At 27.1% G+C, this 26,328-nt stretch overlaps 1 protein-coding gene and 1 pseudogene across 2 annotated transcripts in view; both read left to right on the top strand.

Moving 5' to 3' along the window:
* The window catches only part of LOC107455512 (CD109 antigen-like), an 81,515-nt pseudogene that overhangs the window by 22,375 nt on the left and 32,812 nt on the right, over nt 1–26,328 (top strand). The gene's annotated exons all lie outside the window — the stretch shown is intronic.
* Nucleotides 25,133–26,161, top strand: LOC147811030 (zinc finger MYM-type protein 1-like). The gene has a single exon (XM_087162200.1). It carries the CDS (start codon nt 25,133–25,135, stop codon nt 26,159–26,161), a length of 1,029 nt encoding a protein of 342 aa, XP_087018326.1.

The raw sequence follows: 26,328 nt of genomic DNA, 5'->3' as shown, positions 1-26,328 counted from the left end.
ATTTTATATTTTATAACATAAAATATCTCCTCCGTTGACTATTACATCTCCTCCGTGGACAAGGCAGAATTTAAAATATTTTAAATCTTGTAAAAAATAAAATAGAAAACTTGACCATTATTATAAGGACATATAACAAAAATAAATAAAGGCATTTATGTAATTTTTATCACTTTTTTAATTACTTTAATTTAGGAAATTTTTTTAGTCTATTTATACCTTTTCAGTGAAAATGACCCATAATATAAATAAGAATTACTATAAATTGTATACTCATTTTTAATCCGCTATGCAATTTTCTATCAGAGATTTGAAAGAACTGAAGCTTTTAGAATATGATCGGTTTTGTAATTTTTATAAAGTAGTTGATTAGTTTAGATGCATAATTAAGAAGCATAATTTCATTTATTTTCACTTGTCTTTTGAGTTGGGTAGAATACAAGTGGGTAATAAAAAGCATGGAATATGAAGAGCGGAAATTTTTTCGATGTAATCGTTTTTGAATTATTATTAAGTTGCAGTTAAATTTAAATGCATAATTAAGAAACATTTTTATTATTTTTTTTATTTTTCTGTTCATACTTTAAAATGCGAAAATTTCATCTTTTATTTTCTAAGACAAAAATATATTTTGACTCTTATATCTATTATGCCAACATATATTCGACAATTTATTTTTTTAAAAATTATGTATTATTTTTAGGAATAAAATTTGTTAAGATTAAGATTAAAAAAATTCTAAAATCACCTTTTTTAAATTTTTTTTGTTAGAAATAGCATTAAAAAGTAATTTAATAAGAAAAACGTTTTAGAGTTATTTCTTAATCTTCTGTTTGACATTTGACCTTCTTAAAATAATTACTCCTTTAATAAAATGGTAAATAACAAATTTTGGGGTGGAAAAAAAAAACTTAAGCATTATTTTCTTTTCTGTTTTGAGATTTTCCCTTAAGTATCAGCTAAGTTATTCTAAAGATATTCACTTATATTTATTTGTTATTATTAAACTAGCGTTATTATGCTTTTATTGAAATAATACTTCAAATTATCTTAATGTATGCGATTAATCCAACATCAAAAAGTTTTTTCCGAATTTATGCGACGTGTAAAAAAAGAGAATTTCTTTTGAATTGCTTTAGTATAATTCATTTATATACAGAATGGTAAATCATATTAAAAAATATCCTGAGTCAATCAGAAAAACAATTGAGAGAATTTTTTTATTAAAAATGTGTGCAATGAAAACTAGTTGATATTTGCATCGAGTTAAACTACTAACACGAATTTGTAATTAAATAAAATCACGAATAATCCTTATGGCTAGACCTACAGCAATGGAAATATATAACTAAAAGTTCTAACTCCCAAAATTTCTAACAAAGTTCTCACGACTTGGCACCCTTGTCTTCTGAGTTGGATTCCATAATAAAAAGACCGGAATATAAAGAAGGAAAACTTTTTTAATAAAATTGTTTTTGAATTAATTGTTATAAAGTTGCTGATAAATTTATATGCATAATTAAGAAACCGTTTTTTATTATTTATTTCCTTAATTTTCCTGCTCTCAATATTCCAGGAAAAAATTATTTATATTTCTAGTCTTATAATTTAACATCGAAATATACTCGAAAATTTGTTTTTTAAAAATTATGTAATATTTTAAGAAAAAAAATTGTTAAAATAAACATTAAAAAATTTCTAAAATCACGTTGTTTGAAATATTTTGTTTAAAAATTGTACTAAAAAAATTCTAAACTAAAGAAATTTTTTTAGTTATTTCTTAAACTGTTGTTTGACATTCGAAAATACTTATTGTTAGTATTACAAATTTTAGGGAGAGAAAAAATCAAGCATAATTGTTTTCTCTGTTTTGAGATTTTTTTAAAAATATTTGCTAAGTCTTAATAATTTGCTAAGTATTATTAATTTTTAAATATTAACTAATATATTCTGTTTTACCTGTATTCATTGGTCATTATTATACTAGTCTTTTTTTGATATTATTCAAATAATATTTTAAGTTATCCTCATTGATGCAATTAATTCTAATTCAAAAAGTCTCTTACAAATTTATGTGGCACTTAAAACAAATATTTTTCCGAATTACTTTTTCATAATTTATTTACATACACTATGGTAAATGATAAGGGAAAAAAATAAAATCCAGCATCAAATATAAAATCAATTGAGGATATTTTGAAATTGAAAATGTGTTTAATTGAAAGTATTAAAAATATTTGTAACGAGTTAAACTTTAAAAACGAATTTGTGATATAAGAAAAATCACGAACTGCCCTTATGATTAGAACGACAACAGTGAAATTGTGTAACTAATAACTCTAGCATGAAATTCTTAAATAAAGTACGACTACTTGGCATCCTTGTCTTCTGAGTTGGGTTTAATGTAAGAGGGTAATAAAAGGCAAAAAATTAATTGCAGAGAATTTTTTTCCAAATCTAGTTCAATATAACACAACGATTGAAAATACCATTTTCAAAAAAGAGATAAATTATTAAATTTGAAAAATAAATATTGCATTTTTTGAGTTGCGAATTGTAATTTATTATAAAAAATATTATAAAAGAGAAGAAAATAATCTTTTTTTGAAAAAATAACTTACAATTATTAAAATGTATAAGTTTGCAATTGCGAAAAAAAAAAGAGGAATCATAACAAAAGGGATAGTGAAAAATTGAAAAAGCAGTTTCTTTTAAAATTGTAATGCAAATTTTTTTTCAGATTATTTAAACTAACAATTATTTAAAAAATGCTAGTTTAAAGTTTATTTCATGCATTGTACCTATTTATTAAAGTTTATTTATTGCGCGTTATTTTGATACTTATTGTAGCTTTAAAACTAAAAGATTTTAGTGGTATAAAGTATAAAGCTACACATTTTATCAATAGCAAATATTAAAAAAAAAAAAATAATTATAAGTAATAAAAGGTAATAAAGTAATCATAAATATAATAAAAATTTTATAAATAATAAAATAAGTAAAAATAGAAAATTGCAAAATTTTGTGAAATTAAATAACCTTTATTAATCATTAGTTCTTTAAATCTAAAAGCTCTAGATAATATACATATAATTTCTAAAGTTTCATTATCTAGTGAGAAAATTTCTGAATGACTCAATTACATTTATTTAAAACAACATTCAAAGTATGATTTTTAGAAAAGGTAATCTAGCAAAGGTAATTTCAAACTAGCATCATTCTTAGTATTTTTCCTTCCGCATTAGAAAGTTTTTTCTTAGGTCATTTGTCATAGTGACTAAGATCGGGCACGCATACGTTAATATAGGTCGTATAGTAGTATAGATCAAGTAAATTAATTTTTCATAGACAAGTTTGAAATTGAGTTTTTGCCTATTATGGGGCAGAGGCCGAAGTGTGCTCCTTTAGTTTTTTTAATAATTTAATTTATGTGTTAGCTCCAGTTGAGGTTTTGCGAAATGGTCACACCTAAGTACTTAACTGTACTAACAGGTTTTATAATAGCATTGGCGTCGTCAGATAAAATTTATTGGGGGGGACCATACTTCAGAATATATATATACAATTCCACTATGTTTTATTCGGCAACTAAACATACATTTTTAATTTCACCTTCTCAATTAATGATTGATCATGTTTTGATTTTATTTTTCTCCCCTAAAGTGTTAATTTGCGACCCTTTTTTTTTTTAACCTTATTTGTGAGTAGAATTCTAGAAATTTATCCAAGGAGTAGTTTTTACGAAACACCCTGAAAACAATTCTGTGAAAAAATACTATTAAGTGCGCTGAAAATTACTAATCAATTGTAGTATGTCTAATGGAATACAATATGAAGTACCATCTGAGTGGAAACTTTCAGACTAGTGAAAACATTTAAGAAAATCAAAAAATACAATTTAAATCCCTTTTATTTAATTCTTAAAGTACATTAATAAGAAATAATGTTACATACAAGATTTGTAATAACGTAATTTTCGGAAAAAATTTTTACGCTCAAAATTAGAATTTTAGCCTGAGTAAAAACTTTATATTTAAGCAACTACGGCCACTAGTAAGATTTAGGCAATTGAGGCCACTAGTAATATTTAGGCAACTACGAAGATCATAAAAACACTTCTATTTGCAAATTTGCCAGGTATTTTTGCTATGTATTTTTTTGTTGTACTTTTTCGAAGTTTTTGTGCTCTTTGTGAAAATTGCCAAAGGTAGAGAGATTAACTCAGGCCCGTCGCTAACCGATTCGACAAGGGGGTGTTCAAGTTTTTTTTGCTGACTGTCATATATATATATATGTAAGTAGTAGGCCACGCGATAGAAGGGACGGAAGTGACGTCACAGTCAACCGGAACTTATTTCTGCCCCAGCCGGAAGTTGCTTATTTCTACCCGCCCTTAAACCGGAAGTTGCTTATTTCTGCCCGCCTGCTTGTTTCTGCCCGCTTGAAAATCGAAACTTCGTCTGCAGCGTCATGGGGAGCTTATTTCTTTTTTTCCTTAAGCCTAATATATTTTAGTTTCGGTTTCTGTTTTTAATTTAGTTTCGTTTTATTAAGTATTATTTAATTTATTAGTTTTTTGAGGGTGGCATCACTTATTATTTTTAATATTAGTTTTTAAGGATGGCAACACTTAGAAACTTTGTTATTTGGGATAGAAATTATGTATTATGAAGTTATGACGTCATCTCTTATTACATAACACATAAATGATATCATGCTTTTGATCTAGTGGCGCCATCTATGTGGAATAAAATAACTTTAAATCTATTTTAATATTTAAATCTGTTTTAATATTATTTATTAAATATAATTAAGGCTGAGGATCGAGCTCACGCCATCAAAAAGCCTTCGTGGGTCAGTAGTTGGATATCATAACCACTGACCCACGAATGCTTGGCTAGATATGTGTTAATAAGTTAAACTTTTGTATTCTGAACACGTGTATAAATGAAAAGGATTTGTTATCGATATCATCCTACAGTTTCATCGATATATTTTTCACTTAACCTTTGACAGTAATTAAATATTTATTTCTGCCCCTCTTAATGCTATTATAATTAGCTTTTTTTTTTAACATATAGTTGATGCAATAGACTTTATTATTAACCTAATCAATATTAATGAATGCATTTTAAAATAAATTAATTCAATATAAAAATAAAAATTGCATTTATTTAGTACTGTGAATATTAAAAGTATTAGACTTAAAGGTTTATTAATTTTACATCAATGAATATTATTTTATGAGATTTTATTTTATCATCTTCGTCTGGATTTACGGATATCAATATAGTCTTGTCATTTTTGAACCCAGAAGACAAGGGAACTCCTAGATCTTGAGACAATGCATGTCTTCGAAGTGGACTTTGTGAGTACGCATGTTATATGAAGAGGAAAACCACGAAAACCTCATACGCTTAGTCCGACGACAAGTAGTGGGCTTGGTTTTTGTTAACCAGTATCCTGTGAACGTACAGAGATCAGAGGAAAAATTTAAGGTTTTAATAAAATAAATGTTATCAAATGATATATATTCTAATGGTGTCATCTATACTTAAAATGTTAGAAGTTTAGTTATTTTTTGATATATGTATAGTTGATATAAATGACTGTAATTATTATTAAACTATTCAATATTACATATTATTATCCTTTTCAGTAAGAAAGTACCCCCTTTAATAATTAATACAAAAAAAGTTTCAGAACAATATATAGAATTCTCTGAAAAAAACTAGGAAATATAAATAACTTTCTTTTAAAAACTAGAAAATTTTTACAAAAAGCAAAAATATTTTACTAAAAGAGAGAAAATTTTCATAAAAATAAGAAATATTTTCTGAAATGTTAGAAATTTTATACGAAAATAAAAATATTTTCTGAAAACTGGAAAATGTTAATAAAAAGTTTGAATTATTCTTACAAAACAAGGATATTTTTTACAAAAAGCAAAAATATTTTACTAAAAGATAGAAAAATTTCATAAAAATAAGAAATATTTTCTGAAATGTTAGAAATTTTTTACAAAAATAAAAAATATTTTCTGAAAACTGGAAAATGTTAATAAAAAGTTTGAAATATTTTTACAAAACTATAATCTATGATTTAATTAATCTATTACGCAATCACACTTATGATGAAAAAATGAATACGATATTAGCAATGAATGGTTGTCAGTTGAAAACTGGACAGATGCCTTTGATTTCACCTAATTTTTAGTTTTGCAAGAACTCCAACACATATTAATTTAGATATTTAAGAAATATAAATTTTATTAGTTTTCTATAAATCATTTATGAAACAAATTATTATCTAATTTAAAACTAATATATATATATATCAATATATCTACGGTGTTTATTCAATCATATTTTTATTAAAATAAATACATTAATAACTTTAATTTTATTTTCTATTAGAAAATGAGTAACGACATATTTATATTATCAATTATATATTATATTTACTTAAAATTTCAAATAAATTGTTTTAAATCTAAGAAACATGTAATGCGAATTTTTGCCGTTTTAAACTCACTTATATTCAAAACATATTCATTTTATTATTATTTAATATTTTAATAATGCAAATAACTTACTTTATTTTGAAAATACGAGTAAATTCAAAAGTATATAACCTTTAACGGATATTGATTACAGAACTTGGGAGAGCCATGTTATCTTTTTTCGCACATAATTTTACAAAGATAATGTCTGTCCGGGACGGTTGGGGTTTATCCACATTTTATCAATCAGGCAAAATAAAAAGTATAACATAGTGCTTCATAATTGTTATAGAACGTGGGAATACAACTATTTCTCAGAAAATTGTTAAGAAACATATGATGTATGCTCGCAGAAGTGGTTAGATGAAACTTTGAATAAAGTGTTATTTATTTTATTAAAATATATTTTGTCTTTATTGAGCATTTTCACATGTGAAAAAGTTTATATTATCAAGAAAAAATTGCACTCTTTAATAATTCATACAAAAAGTTTCAGAAAAATATGTGGAATTTTCTGACAAACTCGAAGTTTTATTTGCAAAAACATAAATATTTTTATAAAACTGACAAATTTTTAACAAAATGTAAAAAATATTTTCTTAAAAGAGAATTTTTTTTTGTAAAAACATACATATTTTCTTAAAAGATAGAAAATGTTTAACAAAGAGTTAAAATATTTTCTTAAAATACAAATTTTTTGTAAAAACATGAATATTTTCTGATAAAATAGAAAATTTTGTTAAAACGCTTGAAATATTTTCTTAAAAGAGAAAATTTTTTGTAAAAACATAAATATTTTTCTTAAAAGATAGAAAATTTTATTAAAAAGTTAGAAATACTTTTATAAAACTAGCAAACTTTTAGCAAAAAGTTTAAATAATTTCTTAAAAGAAAAAATTTGTTGTAAGAAACATAAATATTTTATTAAAAGATAGAAAATTTTGTTAAAAAGTTAAAAATATTTTTATAAAGTTAGCAAATTTTTAACAAAAAAATAAAATATTTCCTTAAAAGAGAAAATTTTTTGTAAGAAACATAAATATTTCATTTAAAGACAGAAAATTTTGTCAAAAGGTTTGAAATATTTTTATAAAACTGGCAAATTTTTAACAGAAAGTAAAAATATTTTCTTAAAAGAGAAAATTTTTTGTAAGAAACATAAATATTTTATTAAAAAGGTAGAAAATTTTGTTAAAAAGTTTGAAATATTTTTTATAAAACTGGCAAATTTTTAACAAGAAGTTAAAATATTTTCGTAAAAGAGAAAATTTTTGCAAAAACATATATTCATAAAAACATATATATTGTAATATTTTCTGAAAAAAATATAAAATTTTGTTAAAAAGAAATAAAAATGCTACATTATTTCCTAGCTCGTTAAGATTTTAAGATGATTACTTTAAGTTAGATCAATAAACATTTTCTATAAAATCATTTAAACATTAATTTTAAATCATAAAGGCAGGAGAATCCGTTGGTTCACTGAACTATTCAGAGTGCGGGACAAGGAACTATATTTAAATACTACTTTCTACAAAATTCATCCATACTCCTATCTCTATGAATTAGCAGAAAAAACTTTCCAAAAAGCTTGACATATGTGGGACTCGAACACAACTTCATAGTTTCCTAATTCTCGTTGTCTCTTTCTTAAACACTTCCAATTTCATTTTCACAATTTTTTTTCTTCATCTTTTTATTGTTATTTGTGGAATGATCTTTCTTTTTTCTTGAACAAGACGGTGTGTGAATGGATCGGATATGATTGAGTAAATCAGATTTTGACTTAAAAAATTCACTACACAAATTAAACTTATGCGAAACTAAATGAGTCAGTAAGTGTCTCTTTAAATTATCATTTCGAAAAAGTCTTCACATTCAAAAGTTTCTCGATTTTTCATGAGTTTTTAAATGTCTACTCAAGTTACACTTTCGATTAAACCCCATATCACATAAACGACATTTAATGTCTTTTTTCATTTGAGTGAATTTTCAAATGTTGAACCATATTCTTTTTATGCGTGTCTATTTTTTCACATATTTCACATATCTACAAAATAAAATAAACGCTATTTGAATTTCATACTACTTTAACTCAATGAATTATTAAAAAAAGTTAAAGTATTCTACAGAAAAGGATTATTTTTTAAAATTGTTAAGTTTTTAAAGTTAAAATCGTTTTTTTCTTTCGAAAATCAATTTTGCATCGCAAACCGTAACAATTTTAATTATATACGCATATTGAAATCATCATAAGTTTTCAAAAATCCTCGAAACGTAAATATTCAACAAGTAATATAGAGTTATACAAAAATATTTTTATAAATCCGGAGTAGTGTAAGTGTGATTCAAGTAAATATTAGAAAATAATAATGTTATAAATTAGGGGTGCACAACCTGCGGCCCGCGGGCCAAATGCGGCCCTTCGACTACTGAAGTGCGGCCCGCGAGAGCTTCTGAACACAATGAAATTTTTTTTAAAAATGGCAATTTTTAATCGCACTTTTGAGTCATCACGTTTTGACACAATCAATTTTAACAGATTCTTTAGTAAATGTACGTTTAACGCGCTTTCTTTAAGCCGATTTTATCGTAAATATAAATGATTTTTTTTTTAAACAGTCATTTCCGCTTTTCTACGTGATTTCGAAAATGCTGAATTTTTATTACGAAGCAAGTTTCAGATCGCCCATTTAAATAATCACTTTTTGGTGCACTTAATTTGTGACGATTTCATCTTAAACCTAAGTGATTTTTTATCTTTTTTCTTTGCAATTCTTCCTTTTTTTCAACAATTTTTTTCGATAGTTATTGCTATGCGTTCCCACGTATTATAAAAAATTAAAATTATTATATTACGACATGCAAATTTTAAATCGTGCATTTGACACGCTTTATTCGTGCTGAGTTCAGCATAAATATAAGTAATTTTTCCCCCCAACTATTTCTATACTTTTCCATATGATTTTGACGATCCCGTTATTTAACTACGATGTTATTGCGGCACGTGATTGTTAATCACGCAATTAATTAATCATTTTTTGATACGGTATTTCGGTGCAGTTTTATCATAAATCCTAGTTATTTTTCCTTCGTTTTTTTTCCGCAACGAATATGATTTGGTCGAATGTGGTAATGAATTGTGATTTGGTCAAAAACCAAATATACGGCAAAATAAAAGGAAGAAAAAAAATCGACTGAACGTCTTACACTTGGGGCCAAATAGCAAAATTTTTTAGCAGCATAGCAACTCTGAAACTAAAATTTCAATGCTCAGAATAATATTTCCTGGAAAAAAGTATTTATAAATTAACTCTAAAAAATAAGGCCAATCAAGAACGTGTTTGAAAATGTCAAAAAGCGAAACAGAAAACATAAAAATCAATCTTAATTTTAGAAAGAAAATTTTAAAGCTGAACATCTCAGTTTTCAAATTACCAGAAAAAGCCAAGAAAAAAAGAATTAAGTCAACAGAAATGCTATTAAAAATTACTGCGTTATAATAAAAACGTCTAAAAATTTTTTTTTTATTTAAAGAAAATAAAAAGTTTGAAAAACGTTCTTAATTTTTTTAAACGAAAATCTTAAGTTGAAAATCTCAATTTAAATTTTTCTCATTGCCATAATTTTTGAAGAAAAAAAGTTGCTATAATGTAAATTTTATTAGTAACTTTATTTTTAAAAAAAATGCTGAGTCATAATAAAAATGCCTAAAAAAAAGAAAAACAGAAAAAACTAATTTTTCTTCGTTCCTGGAACAAAACTTTAATACTGAAAATCACACTTTTCAAAGTTACTGGTTATTTATATTACAGTACAGGGAAAGAGTGATAATAAATTAATAGTATGAGACGTTCTGTTAAAATTCTAGATTATAATAAAAACACAAAAAAATGTTTAAAAAAATCCTTCTCAATTCTCCAAGTATCGAAAAAATGACAAAATTGACTTGTCTGATTATAAATTTTTTTTAAAAAAAATTAATACATATCTATAAAAATTCAAAAATAAAAAAAACTTAGAAAAATATATTTCTAAAAAATATTCTGCCGAATATTTGACTGATCATTCAACCAACTGAATTTTTCACAGAAGGTGCCAAATACTCGTTACATCCCTAATTTAAATGCAATGTTATTGCAACTTGAGAAAGTCATAAAATGGCAAAAAACGTGAATTTTTAAACTGCTCACTGCTTGTAGTTTAGATTTCAATTTTTTGTTGCTTAAGTGATCTTTTTCGATAAAAAAAAAAGGAAAATGTTTACGATATAAAAAATCTAATAATTAATAAAATTAAATAATAAAGTACATTACAAAATAAGCATTGAATTTTATTTTGAACTATCACAGTTTTGTTTTTATTTTAGGCTTTTGTTTGAAACCTGTAAATTTTATTCAATTAAAATATTTAGTTTGAATTTATATTACTTAATTTATATTACTTAATTTTTTCCTACTTTCATTCTGTGGGCATTGCAGTTTTTATTTTATTTATTAGAATTTAATTCTAAGATGAATTTTCGTATTGCATGATATGATAAAAAAAAACTTTTCTTTTGTTCAATGTTTATTTATTTTGATAAATCTATTGTTTATATGATAAAAATAGCAATTTTTTTTGTAAAAAATTTTATTTTTTTATTTTTGAGTGAATTCTAATAATGAAACACCTTAAATTTTTTACAAATATATTACTAAGTTTATTGATAAAAAAAATAGAACGCTAATGTTTAAATAAACATTACTACATTTGTCATTAAGATGTCTAAATACATGTGCGGCCCTTCGTTAGCCAACCTGCTGTGCAAGTGGCCCTTCACTCAAAAAGGTTGTGCATCCCTATTATAAATAATAGAAAACAACTCACACTAGTTTTGTTATTCGTTTTAGAATTCGTATAGTTTTTTCGTCATTTGCTTTTAATGAAGGACACTATTACGTAATTAATTCATTGCGCCTATAAGTACTTTAATTTTCTTATTTGATATTATAATAATGATAAAAATTTACTTAATTTTAAAATTAGGTGTCGAATTTAAAACTATCTCACTATATATTAACGGATATTGACAGACCGTGAGAGAGCCGCGATAACTATAACCTCATGCATATAGATAAGCTACATCCTAACAATTGTGATTAACTAATGAAATACAGATAAAACCCATACGTCCCGGGCAGAAATTATCCATATACATGAGGATATAGTTATCGCGGCTCTCTCACGGTCTGTCAATATCCGTTAATATATAGTGAGATAGTTTTAAATTCGACACCTAATTTTAAAATTAAGTACATTTTTATCATTATTATAATATCAAATAAGAAAATTAAAGTACTTATAGGCGCAATGAATTAATTACGTAATAGTGTCCTTCATTAAAAGCAAATGACGAAAAAACTATACGAATTCTAAAACGAATAACAAAACTAGTGTGAGTTGTTTTCTATTATTTATAACATTATTATTTTCTAATATTTACTTGAATCACACTTACACTACTCCGGATTTATAAAAATATTTTTGTATAACTCTATATTACTTGTTGAATATTTACGTTTCGAGGATTTTTGAAAACTTATGATGATTTCAATATGCGTATATAATTAAAATTGTTACGGTTTGCGATGCAAAATTGATTTTCGAAAGAAAAAAACGATTTTAACTTTAAAAACTTAACAATTTTAAAAAATAATCCTTTTCTGTAGAATACTTTAACTTTTTTTAATAATTCATTGAGTTAAAGTAGTATGAAATTCAAATAGCGTTTATTTTATTTTGTAGATATGTGAAATATGTGAAAAAATAGACACGCATAAAAAGAATATGGTTCAACATTTGAAAATTCACTCAAATGAAAAAAGACATTAAATTTCGTTTATGTGATATGGGGTTTAATCGAAAGTGTAACTTGAGTAGACATTTAAAAACTCATGAAAAATCGAGAAACTTTTGAATGTGAAGACTTTTTCGAAATGATAATTTAAAGAGACACTTACTGACTCATTTAGTTTCGCATAAGTTTAATTTGTGTAGTGAATTTTTTAAGTCAAAATCTGATTTACTCAATCATATCCGATCCATTCACACACCGTCTTGTTCAAGAAAAAAGAAAGATCATTCCACAAATAACAATAAAAAGATGAAGAAAAAAAATTGTGAAAATGAAATTGGAAGTGTTTAAGAAAGAGACAACGAGAATTAGGAAACTATGAAGTTGTGTTCGAGTCCCACATGTCAAGCTTTTTGGAAAGTTTTTTCTGCTAATTCATAGAGATAGGAGTATGGATGAATTTTGTAGAAAGTAGTATTTAAATATGGTTCCTTGTCCCGCACTCTGAATAGTTCAGTGAACCAACGGATTCTCCTGCCTTTATGATTTAAAATTAATGTTTAAATGATTTTATAGAAAATGTTTATTGATCTAACTTAAAGTAATCATCTTAAAATCTTAACGAGCTAGGAAATAATGTAGCATTTTTATTTCTTTTTAACAAAATTTTATATTTTTTTCAGAAAATATTACAATATATATGTTTTTATGAATATATGTTTTTGCAAAAATTTTCTCTTTTACGAAAATATTTTAACTTCTTGTTAAAAATTTGCCAGTTTTATAAAAATATTTCAAACTTTTTAACAAAATTTTCTACCTTTTTAATAAAATATTTATGTTTCTTACAAAAAATTTTCTCTTTTGAGAAAATATTTTTACTTTCTGTTAAAAATTTGCCAGTTTTATAAAAATATTTCAAACCTTTTGACAAAATTTTCTGTCTTTAAATGAAATATTTATGTTTCTTACAAAAAATTTTCTCTTTTAAGGAAATATTTTATTTTTTAGTTAAAAATTTGCTAACTTTATAAAAATATTTTTAACTTTTTAACAAAATTTTCTATCTTTTAATAAAATATTTATGTTTCTTACGAAAAATTTTCTCTTTTAAGAAAATATTTTTACTTTTTGTTAAAAATTTGCCAGTTTTATAAAAATATTTCAAACTTTTTGACAAAATTTTCTATCTTTTAATAAAATATTTATGTTTCTTACAACAAATTTTTTCTTTTAAGAAATTATTTAAACTTTTTGCTAAAAGTTTGCTAGTTTTATAAAAGTATTTCTAACTTTTTAATAAAATTTTCTATCTTTTAAGAAAAATATTTATGTTTTTACAAAAAATTTTCTCTTTTAAGAAAATATTTCAAGCGTTTTAACAAAATTTTCTATTTTATCAGAAAATATTCATGTTTTTACAAAAAATTTGTATTTTAAGAAAATATTTTAACTCTTTGTTAAACATTTTCTATCTTTTAAGAAAATATGTATGTTTTTACAAAAAAAATTTCTCTTTTAAGAAAATATTTTTTACATTTTGTTAAAAATTTGTCAGTTTTATAAAAATATTTATGTTTTTGCAAATAAAACTTCGAGTTTGTCAGAAAATTCCACATATTTTTCTGAAACTTTTTGTATGAATTATTAAAGAGTGCAATTTTTTCTTGATAATATAAACTTTTTCACATGTGAAAATGCTCAATAAAGACAAAATATATTTTAATAAAATAAATAACACTTTATTCAAAGTTTCATCCAACCACTTCTGCGAGCATACATCATATGTTTCTTAACAATTTTCTGAGAAATAGTTGTATTCCCACGTTCTATAACAATTATGAAGCACTATGTTATACTTTTTATTTTGCCTGATTGATAAAATGTGGATAAACCCCAACCGTCCCGGACAGACATTATCTTTGTAAAATTATGTGCGAAAAAAGATAACATGGCTCTCCCAAGTTCTGTAATCAATATCCGTTAAAGGTTATATACTTTTGAATTTACTCGTATTTTCAAAATAAAGTAAGTTATTTGCATTATTAAAATATTAAATAATAATAAAATGAATATGTTTTGAATATAAGTGAGTTTAAAACGGCAAAAATTCGCATTACATGTTTCTTAGATTTAAAACAATTTATTTGAAATTTTAAGTAAATATAATATATAATTGATAATATAAATATGTCGTTACTCATTTTCTAATAGAAAATAAAATTAAAGTTATTAATGTATTTATTTTAATAAAAATATGATTGAATAAACACCGTAGATATATTGATATATATATATATTAGTTTTAAATTAGATAATAATTTGTTTCATAAATGATTTATAGAAAACTAATAAAATTTATATTTCTTAAATATCTAAATTAATATATGTTGGAGTTCTTGCAAAACTAAAAATTAGGTGAAATCAAAGGCATCTGTCCAGTTTTCAACTGACAACCATTCATTGCTAATATCGTATTCATTTTTTCATCATTAGTGTGATTGCGTAATAGATTAATTAAATCATAGATTATAGTTTTGTAAAAATATTTCAAACTTTTTATTAACATTTTCCAGTTTTCAGAAAATATTTTTTATTTTTGTAAAAAATTTCTAACATTTCAGAAAATATTTCTTATTTTTATGAAATTTTTCTATCTTTTAGTAAAATATTTTTGCTTTTTGTAAAAATTTTCTATCTTTTAGTAAAATATTTTTGCTTTTTGTAAAAAATATCCTTGTTTTGTAAGAATAATTCAAACTTTTTATTAACATTTTCCAGTTTTCAGAAAATATTTTTATTTTCGTATAAAATTTCTAACATTTCAGAAAATATTTCTTATTTTTATGAAAATTTTCTCTCTTTTAGTAAAATATTTTTGCTTTTTGTAAAAATTTTCTAGTTTTTAAAAGAAAGTTATTTATATTTCCTAGTTTTTTTCAGAGAATTCTATATATTGTTCTGAAACTTTTTTTGTATTAATTATTAAAGGGGGTACTTTCTTACTGAAAAGGATAATAATATGTAATATTGAATAGTTTAATAATAATTACAGTCATTTATATCAACTATACATATATCAAAAAATAACTAAACTTCTAACATTTTAAGTATAGATGACACCATTAGAATATATATCATTTAATAACATTTATTTTATTAAAACCTTAAGTTTTTCCTCTGATCTCTGTACATTCACAGGATACTGGTTAACAAAAACCAAGCCCACTACTTGTCGTCGGACTAAGCGTATGAGGTTTTCGTGGTTTTCCTCTTCATATAACATGCGTACTCATAAAGTCCACTTCGAAGACATGCATTGTCTCAAGATCTAGGAGTTCCCTTGTCTTCTGGGTTCAAAAATGACAAGACTATATTGATATCCGTAAATCCAGACGAAGATGATAAAATAAAATCTCATAAAATAATATTCATTGATGTAAAATTAATAAACCTTTAAGTCTAATACTTTTAATATTCACAGTACTAAATAAATGCAATTTTTATTTTTATATTGAATTAATTTATTTTAAAATGCATTCATTAATATTGATTAGGTTAATAATAAAGTCTATTACATCAACTATATGTTAAAAAAAAGCTAATTATAATAGCATTAAGAGGGGCAGAAATAAATATTTAATTACTGTCAAAGGTTAAGTGAAAAATATATCGATGAAACTGTAGGATGATATCGATATCAAATCCTTTTCATTTATACACGTGTTCAGAATACAAAAGTTTAACTTATTAACACATATCTAGCCAAGCATTCGTGGGTCAGTGGTTATGATATCCAACTACTGACCCACGAAGGCTTTTTGATGGCGTGAGTTCAATCCTCAGCCTTAATTATATTTAATAAATAATATTAAAACAGATTTAAATATTAAAATAGATTTAAAGTTATTTTATTCCACATAGATGGCGCCACTAGATCAAAAGCATGATATCATTTATGTGTTATGTAATAAGAGATGACGTCATAACTTCATAATACACAATTTCTATCCCAAATAACAAAGTTTCTAAGTGTTGCCATCCTTAAAAACTAATATTAAAAATAATAAGTGATGCCACCCTCAAAAAACTAATAAATTAAATAATACTTAAAGAAACGAAACTAAATTAAAAACAGAAACCGAAACTAAAATATATTAGGCTTAAGGAAAAAAAGAAATAAGCTCCCCATGACGCTGCAGACGAAGTTTCGATTTTCAAGCGGGCAGAAACAAGCAAGCGGGTAGAAATAAGCAACTTCCGGTTTATGGGCGGGCAGAAATAAGCAACTTCCGTAACTTATGTAATACAAAAAGTAAATACTTTTATGTTTCAAAAAAAGTAAACATCGAAAAAATGAATGTTAAGGATGTTTCAGTAAAAGTAAACATCAAAAAATAGAAAGAAAGAATGTCCAAAAAGTTCAAATGTTTCGAAGATAGATCTAGGTAATGGATGCGTTCATTATCAGGTTAATATCGACGAAAAAATATGTAAAGCGTAACAAAAACAAAAAATAAAAGGAAAAATAGGAAAAAGAAAGAATGACCAAGAAACTGATTACAAAAACAAAATAACTAAAAAGAAATTTAAGTAAACAAAATTTTGAAAAAGTACATGTATCAAAGCATAGGAAATATCACAAACCACAAATGTTGAAATTAAATTCTGAATAAATGACACTTGTTGTCCAGTTCATTTGCATAAAAATTTTGAATATTTTTGTGTGAAAAATTTTAGTAGAATAGTTATATTTCATCAAGTAAATAATCATTTAACCACACAGAATCTTAAATTCTGATTAAATGACACTTGTTGTCCAGTTCGTTTCCATAAAATGTTGTATATTTTTGTGTGAAAATTTTTTTTGAAAATTTTAGTAGAATAGTTTATAAATGTTTAATATTTCTTTCTGTTTAGTTACTAAATAGATAAATTGCATAATCATGTTTTTCATATTTTTGTCATTGTAAATAATATTTTTTCTTCTCATAATTGAAAAGATGTTGTTTGTAGTAAGGAAAAAGGAACAATCGTACCAACCTAAAAATTTTGAATTTAAAGTATTCTAAATTTTTTTTATTTTGGCTCACCAAAAATTTTTTTTGGGGGGGATGTAATACAAAAAGTAAATACTTTTGTATTAATAAAAGAATTAAATCTCTTTCGTTTTCCTAAAATGTCTTTGTTAAAGAATAAGCGTAGAGAGATTCTATTTTGGGAATTCAAGGCTGAAAACATACCATTGAAATATAAATAGATTTATATTTCAAGGGAAGAGTTATTTTTAGAATCGTTCCCTTTTTCAATTCCATATAAGGAAGCAGAAATGATTTTCCTTAATGCGTAAGGATACAAGGAATGTACGAATGTGCCTTTTTACTTCAAATCTATGTTGGTATAAAACGTAAGAGCGCATAGTTTTGCGTGTCCTTTTCATCATGATGTGATCCAAATAAGCTGTGCCGGAATTGTCCGGAGTCTTGTCCACTCCCCCTCCCATAGGGAGTGTGGACGTAAACTGTTAGCAATACCAGCCTATATTTAATAAACCTGTTTAGAACGTATGATGGCTTAAAACTGCAATTATTTCAAGCTAAATACAACACTGATAACAGGGTTGGAGCCCTGTTATTACATATATATCCTTCCTTCCTCAATGGCACCACAGCCCCGGGTGGGCCCTGGCCTTCTCAATCAACTTCCTCCAGGCCTGCCTCCGCCTGGCAGTTGTCTTCCAGTTTGAGACTTTTAAGACTGAAAAGTCTCTTTCCACGCAGTCGGCCCATCTCAGCTTTGGTCGACCTCTGGGCCTTGATCCGATGGGCTGAGCCAAAAAGATTATGTTTGTCGAACACTCTCTGTTCATTCGAATGATGTGACCAGCCCATTTAATTCTTTGGATTTTTACATACTTGACAACATCAGGCTCTCTAAAAGCCCGATAGAGTTCTGAGTTTGAACGTCTGTACCAAGTACAATCAACTTGTTTGCCCCCAAAAATGGATCTTAGGATCCGACGTTCGAAGATTCCCAAGGAATTCTCATCTTTCTGTGTTGTTGTCCAAGTTTCTGAGGCATATGTTAGGATAGGTCTGATTAAGCATTTATAAATTAACAGTTTAGTATCTCTTTTTAGTAGGTTTGATTTTAAATATTTTTTTAATCCATAAAAACATTTACTTGCACTATTGATTCTTCTTTGTATTTCGGGTGCGATATTGCCATTAACGTTGACCTCAGAACCAAGATAAAAAAAACTTTACTTTTTCAAACTTGTATTCACCAATTTGCAAGTGAGTTGTAGAATCAGTTATTTTGGTGCATTGCATATACTTGGTTTTCTCCTGGTTAATAGTGAGATACATTTTTTCTGCCTCTTTTTCCATGGATAGAAAAGCTTGCTTTAAGTCAGATTGTGTTCGCGCTATGATGTCAATGTCATCGGCAAATGCGAAAATTTGTACAGACTTATGAAAGATGTGTCCTCTGGTATTGATTCCTGAATCTCTGATAATTTCTTCTAATGCCAAATTGAAGAGTAGGCATGTCAATGCATCGCCTTGCCTTACACCATTTTTTACCTCCATTGGTTCCGAGAAGTCATTTTGGATTTTAACTTTCTGCATGGTCTTACACAGTGTAAGTGTGGTGAGTCGTACAAGCTTGTCCGGGATATTGAATTCTCGCATAGCTTCAATGAGTCGCTTCCGGTTTACACTGTCGTAAGCAGTTTTGAAATCCACGAATAGGTGGTGGGTACCAATTCCAAATTCCCTGGTCTTTTCCAGAATCTGTCTTATGCAAAATATTTGGTCAGTTGTAGACCTGCCCTTCCTAAAACCGCACTGGTATTCACCAATGATGTTTTCTACATAGGGGCTAAGTCTGTTAAATAGAATTTTTGAAAAGACTTTATATGCAGTGCAGAGCAGGCTGATACCCCGGTAGTTAGAACATTCAAGGATGTCTCCTTTTTTGTGTATAAGACTCAAGGATGTCTCCTTTTTTGTATATAAGACAAACAGTGCTGTGTTTCCATTCTTCCGGGAGTATCTCTTTTTCCCATGCTGATGTTAGAATATTATGTATGGCCTTACACCCATCTGGTCCTGAGTTTTTGATGAATTCTGGTGATATCAAATCTGGGCCAGGAGCCTTGTTGTTCTTAAGTTTTTGAACTGCTTCTTCAACCTCAATCATTGAAAGAGGTGCAATACACTCTTGGTTAACGTTTGGTGAGCAGGACTCTGTCTGAACGCACTCTACATTAAGTAGGTTGTCGAAGTGTTCATTCCACCTATTAAGAATGTCAGTTTTATCGCTTAAAATATCTCCATCTTTATTTCTGCAAAGGTTAGTTCTAGGTTTGAACTCCTGACGACCAAAGTTAATGCCACGAAAGAAAGCTCTGCTCTCATTAGACCCTCGGAGATGTTCGACATTATAGTATAAGTATATATATATATTATACAATTATATATACTATACAGGGGTGGCCAAGCTCCTTGATAGTCGAGCCATTTTTCAAAATTTGAATCTTTTCGCGAGCTGCAATTAAATACGTATTTAAAAGCTAGGCAAAAAAGGTATGATTTTTTTTACTGAAATTACATTGATTGAAAACATATAAAAAAGTGTACAAAAGATGTGTATCGAATTTAAATATTAAAAGTTAAACACATTTATTTTACTTCTCTTGATAATTCTTTAAAATTTGGTGAATAATTGGTGACTACACCTCTCAGTAATTCTTTGAGATGCTGGTTAGTTAATACTGATCGGTGTTTGAATTTCACGAATTATAAAGTGGAATAAAATGTTTCACATAAGTACGTTGTTCCGAATATTGAAATAATTTGACATGCAGCCTTTTTTAATTCAGGATACTTCGATTCTGGTACAAATTTCCAAAATTCAGTAATCGACGTCGACTTATGTCATTTGGAAGTAGTCCTTTAATTCTTTAAGGAAATTTTTTTCGATGATTTTTTGCATTGGTGCGAATGTAATTTACAACGTGTAACACTGTTTTCATAGCATTAGGATATTTTGAATATTTTGTAACGAGATGTTCTCGTTGAATAATGCAGTGAATCGGTATGAATTGTGGAATTTGATAATCATCTCTTCAAATCCCAATAAGACCGATTTTTTTCACCCAGCATTGCCGGAGCTCCATCAGTTGCAATGCTCACAAGTTTATTAAGAAGCACATAAAAAGTTTTTCATTATGGAATCTAATGCATTTTTAATGTGGACACCGCGGGTTGACTTTTGAAGTGTAACTAAATCTAATAATTCATCTTAAACAACGGAATCAGGTGAAACAAAACGTATGAAAACTACAAATTGCGGAAGATTTGTGACATCTGTCGATTCGTCAAGGAACGATAAAAATTTTTTTTAAAAATATAATAGCAGAAAAATGAAAAAAGAACTCGGGTACATTTATCGAGAGCCACAAATAATCCTTCAAAGAGCCGCATGTGGCTCGCGAGCCGTAAGTTGGCCACCCCTGATATATACAATATATATGTTACCGGCAAAGTATGAAATCCGGCATTGCATAGAATGTCTAGGCATTGTATAGAATGCCTAAAATTAGTCGGCAAAGTATGAAATACGTCTCCGATTCGTTTCAAATATCACATGGCAAGGCTCGTGACTTTTAACGCGAGACTTTTAATGCGTGGTTCGTGATTTTTGACTAATAACAAAAATTATTTTTTTACTGTGCTACATGGAAATGTAGGAATTTAATGAAATTTACATGGAAAAATTTAATGAAATGTAATTCAAAATGTCATTCAAGCCTGTCATGTTGCAACAAGTAGGTTAATTTCATATTTTTTAAAAGAAAATTTTGTTTCCCTTAATAAGAAAGGCTTGAATTTTGTTTTGCATAACTTTCTAATTTTCTTTCCACATTTTGAATAAATGTTTTTCAATGGCACTCTCAGTATTTTTTCAGAATAACATTTTTATTTTTGTGAAATGCATGTTGCTGTAAATGACCGAAATCGGTAGTTTTACATTTATTCGATATTTTAATACTTACTGACGATAGATAAGAAGAAACATCAGTGTAGGATATACCAGGAAATGCCACTTAACTAGAACTATTGAGTTGATGCATAAGTTCTCGCGTTTTTTTTTTGTAATAATTTTTGTTATAACTTTATTTTTTCATATAAAATATCAAGAATTTAATCTAGAAAATACTCTCTGTTTTTTTTTTTTTTTTTTTTTTTTTTAACGACTTCCAGTGTTCAACGAGTTTTTCGATGCCACTTCGATAGAAATTACCCGGAAGCGTCTCGAAAAGGTCGTCCAAACAAGCTCGTAATTCGACATCATTATTGAACGAAACGCCGCGTAAAGCATTTGAAATTGCACGGCACAACTCTCCCGAGCAGCTTCTGTAGCTTTGGCACCTCGATTTAATGCAAAAAAAAGCTGGTGTCGGAAACGCTCGTTTTTGTCGACTTGACACTCCATTTAAATGGTCTAATAAATAACAAAAATTAAAGTCAACAAAAAAGTGAAACACACTATTTTATAGAGCAAAAAATTCTCTTTCGAATAACATAAAAGATTATGCCAAAACATTTCATTTTCGACGCAAATTTTAAACATTTAAAAAAAACGCGGGAACTTATGAATCAACCCAATAGTATGACTGGACCTTTGGTAAATGTCCGAAACATATACTAGGTCTAGTTAAGCGCCATTGCCCGGTATACATTTGCCCGGTATACGTTACACTGATGTTTTTTTAAGGTCAAATGCAATTGCCCGGTATACATTTGCCCGGTTTACCTTACACTGATGTTTTTTTAAGGTTAAGTGCCACTGCCCGGTCTACCCTACACTGATGTTTTTTTAAGGTCAACGGTTACTGCCCGGTATACATTTGCCCGATACTCCAAACACTGATGTTTCTTCTAATCTATCGTCAGTAAGTACTAAAATATCAAATAAATGTAATCGCGAAAAAATTAATATCAAATCGGATGTAATAAATATTTCGGACATTCACCAAAGCGACTATGTGATTGTTAACATTCAACGGTGAAAGTCAACAATCACCGATTTCGCACATTCACAGTAACATGCACACAATTTACATAATAACCTCATCAGGACGTTTATTTCATACTTTGCCTAAATATCATCCGGCATTGTATAGAATGCCTAGGCATTCTATGCAATGCCTTGGCAAAGTATGTAATACTTCTCACATTCCATACTTTGCCTAAAAACGTCTGGCATTCTACACATTGCTTAGTCATTCTATACAATGCCGGCGTTTCATACTTTCGCGGTAACATATATATACAAAACAAAACAAATAAAAAAATTTAAATGCAACCACCATAGGTGAAAATTGTGGTATTATTGATAACTAAATAGTACCAGTAATTATTCAAAATAATACAAACAAAATATAGTTTTTGCATTTCTACTAATTTTAATTATTAAAGCAAAACATTAAAAAATTTTTTTTTTAATAAACTGAAACTTATTCAATTGAAATAAGTTTTCAGTAATAGTTTTCAATAATTTTAATAAGTTTTCAATAATTATTTGTAAAAATAATTTTTTAAAAAAAGTTGTAAATTTAAATGTTTTTCAATGCATTTTTGAAATACTTTTTACTTTATATTTGAATATTTTTTGAAAAATCATTTAGTAATTAAAATTTATCTTTCGTTTCATCTAAACGTTGTTACCATAAGCTAATTAGAGCAACTGTGTGAAAATCAAAAAGTGAGTCATAATCAGCTAATACAGTCTTCAATAAGAAATTGATTCAAAACAAAATTCATTCAAAAGCAAATTGCCCTTTCAGTTTTAAAAAAATATGAAAAACAATGTAAAAAAACAAATGAAAATATTTGCCATTTAAATTATAAATAAAGAAATTCACAGAAAAAAGATTAAAAAAAAATTAAGATATTTTTAAAATTACGTTATACTCGTATTATATTAGCTACATAAATTTTCTTCGACGTTGTTTTAAAAGTGAAAAGTATTCTGGCAGCTTATCAAGCTTAATGACGCCCGGTGGCTTAGTGGAAGCGCTTCGCGCTCCCATGCCACAGGTCCTGGGTTCGGGCCGGGCAAGGTCAACTCAGCCTTTCCTCCCTTCAGTGGGTCGATAAATGAGTACCAAGCATGCTTGGGAACTAAACACTGGGGGTTCCGCGTTCGGGTGACCACCTGACCGGAACATCTGCTCTTGCACCCGAGAGCCCAAGGTCAAGAAAACTGAGATGGGCACAGTAGGCCGCTGAGTTTAGAGTTTATCAAGCTTAATATTGTCAACAATATCATTTTTTGCTTTGAGTAAAAACAGTGAATTTAGGCTTTCAGTGGTCATTGTTGTTCGAAGCTAGTTTTTAATTAATTTCATCTTGCTGAAAATTCTTTCATTTGTCGCAACTGTTATTGGCGCAGTTAACGCTAATAGATTTAACAATAAAAATTTATGAAAGCATTTATGCTAAAATTATTCTGCATTGTTAATACAAAGCTGTGAATTAAATTTTTACATACTTACAAAATTATAAGTTTTTTTTACTAATAATTAACTTAAACAAATGAAAAACTGTTAACTTTAGTCAAAAAGATAACATAAAAGCATTAAATACATAAGAAATACAACAAAACAGCTAAAAAGAATTATCTATCAAAAGAAAAAAAACTTTTCTATTTTTAAACACATTACATTTTCAATAAAATAAGCATTAGTACACTTTTGTTTATAAAGGATTGCAGTTTGGATTTATAAAAACAAAGCCTACGAACAAATATATAATATTTGAAATTTCAATTAAATAAGATCTATAAAAAAACAATTTCAACTGAAAAAATCTAAAAATAATAATAATAATAATACGTCAAACACAAAATAAAAAGCTTAGTAAAAAGAAAAAAACAGAAAAAGAATTCCAATTTTCGGAATTCAAATGTGATTTATCTTTATCTATCCCTAGCTTCTACTAATGAATATAAATTACATAACACTTTTAATTGCTATTTTTTTTCTTTCTTTTAATCATTTTACTGCACAAAAGAGATTAAAAAAATAATTTTATCTGCTTCATAAAAATCAATTTTCACCCATATATATATATATATATATATATATATATATATATATATATATATATATATATATATATATATATATATATATATATATATATATATATATATATATATATATATATATTTAAAAAAAATTCTTTTTTGTGAAAGTCTTATACTTAAATTTTTAAGCAATAATTGAGGAAATATTTTAATTGGAAAATAATAACACATTTAATGCAATTTAATTAAACTTTATATTTTAACAATGAGACTGCAAAAATAATACATATGCAGTGCCGTTCCTGGCGGGTATGCAGCGAATGCCCCGCACGCAGGCGCCCAATTTAAGGGGCGCCAAATTCAACTATTCGAAAAAAATCAAATTATAGCAAATTATTAAAAGTCAAATTATTAAAAATCAAATGATAGCAAAGCTGTAAACTTAGATTACAGGAAGAAACAGTAAACTAATATAAGAAGTAACTTCTACACTTTGCTTCTACACTGGAATTTACATGCAAAAAATCTGTTGTCGGCGTGTCGGCACTTAAATTTGACAGTTAATGATGCAGCTAAAATCTCAGACGAGACTGTAGGTTTTTTTTCAATTATTCAGGAGCTGTTCAATTTTTTTTCTGCTTCACCGTACAGGTGGAATATTTTAAAGCGAAATTTACAAAATCTCTTTAAAATCAATGAGTAAAACTCGATGGGAAAGCAGAGTCAGAGCCGTTCAACCTCTTAGATTTCAACTTCTCGAGATTTGTAGGAGTTTACTTGATTTGATGGAAGATAATTCAAGAGACATGGATACCAAACATTCAGCAAAGGTACTTTTGAAAAAAATTAAAACGTTTAAATTTATTTGTTCCATCATTATTTGGTACGATGTATTGTCAAAGGTCAATATAGTGAGTAAAATGATGCAGAATCCAAATACAGTTGTTAATGAATGCCATAGAGAAATAAAAAGTCTCATCAACTACTTCACTGAAAAAAGGTCAGATGAAAATTTTGATGTTTTTGTGAATGAGGCTAAAGCCGAAGCTGGAAAAAATGATGTAGAGCAAACATTTCTTTCAATTAGGGAACGGAAGAGAAAGCGTCAATTTTCATATGAAAGTACAGACGATCCAGTTCTAGATCCAAAGCGAAAATTTAAGATCTGTTTTTATTTTCAAATTTTGGATACAACAGTTCAATCCCTACAAAGTCGTTTCGAGAGATTGAAGCAATGCAATGATTTATTTGGATTTTTGAGTGATTTTCAAAACCTAAAATCTGATGAGATTAAACGATCGTGCATGGATTTGGCTTTGCAAATTCACCATGAAGGAAATGTTTGCAAGGATATTGATGGTCTTGATTTGTACAATGAAATTTCATCATACAAAATCCTTAACCCTGTCAAAGACTCTCGCAATACCTCAGACTCACCCATAGATATTCTGAATTATATAACCAAGAAAAATTTGCAGTCTTTGTTTCCAAACCTGTCTATAGCATTAAGGATATTTCTGACGCTGCCGATTTCTGTTGCGTCTGGCGAAAGGAGTTTTTCAAAGCTAAAACTTGTAAAATCTTATTTGAGAACTTCGATGTGCCAGGAAAGGCTTTCAGATTTAGCTGTTATTTCAATCGAAAATAAAATATGTGAAGCCATCGATCACAATGAAATGATTGATGAGCTTGCATCTGCAAAAGCAAGACGTTTTATGTTCTAAAACTACCTTGTTATTTGATAATTAGGTACTTAGGTATTAGACAGATCTTGCACATTTTCAAGTTAGCGGATTTGTTTGCGTTGAGCGGCGTTTGAGAGTTTTAACTCAATTCACTCAGTTGAGTGAATTGAGTTATATTAGATTTTTTGTTAATTTATGAATGGACG

Source organism: Parasteatoda tepidariorum, chromosome 4 (genome assembly GCF_982258835.1).
Source record: "Parasteatoda tepidariorum strain Cologne lab strain chromosome 4, Ptep-v5.0, whole genome shotgun sequence".
Lineage (NCBI taxonomy): Eukaryota > Metazoa > Arthropoda > Arachnida > Araneae > Theridiidae > Parasteatoda > Parasteatoda tepidariorum.
Note: the sequence above shows the minus strand (reverse complement) of the source record. Positions and strands in the feature narration are given on the sequence as shown.

Coding starts and splice junctions, on each gene's coding strand:
- LOC147811030 (XM_087162200.1), top strand. CDS start 25,133: ATGAGTAAAACTCGATGGGAAAGCAGAGTCAGAGCCGTTCAACCTCTT.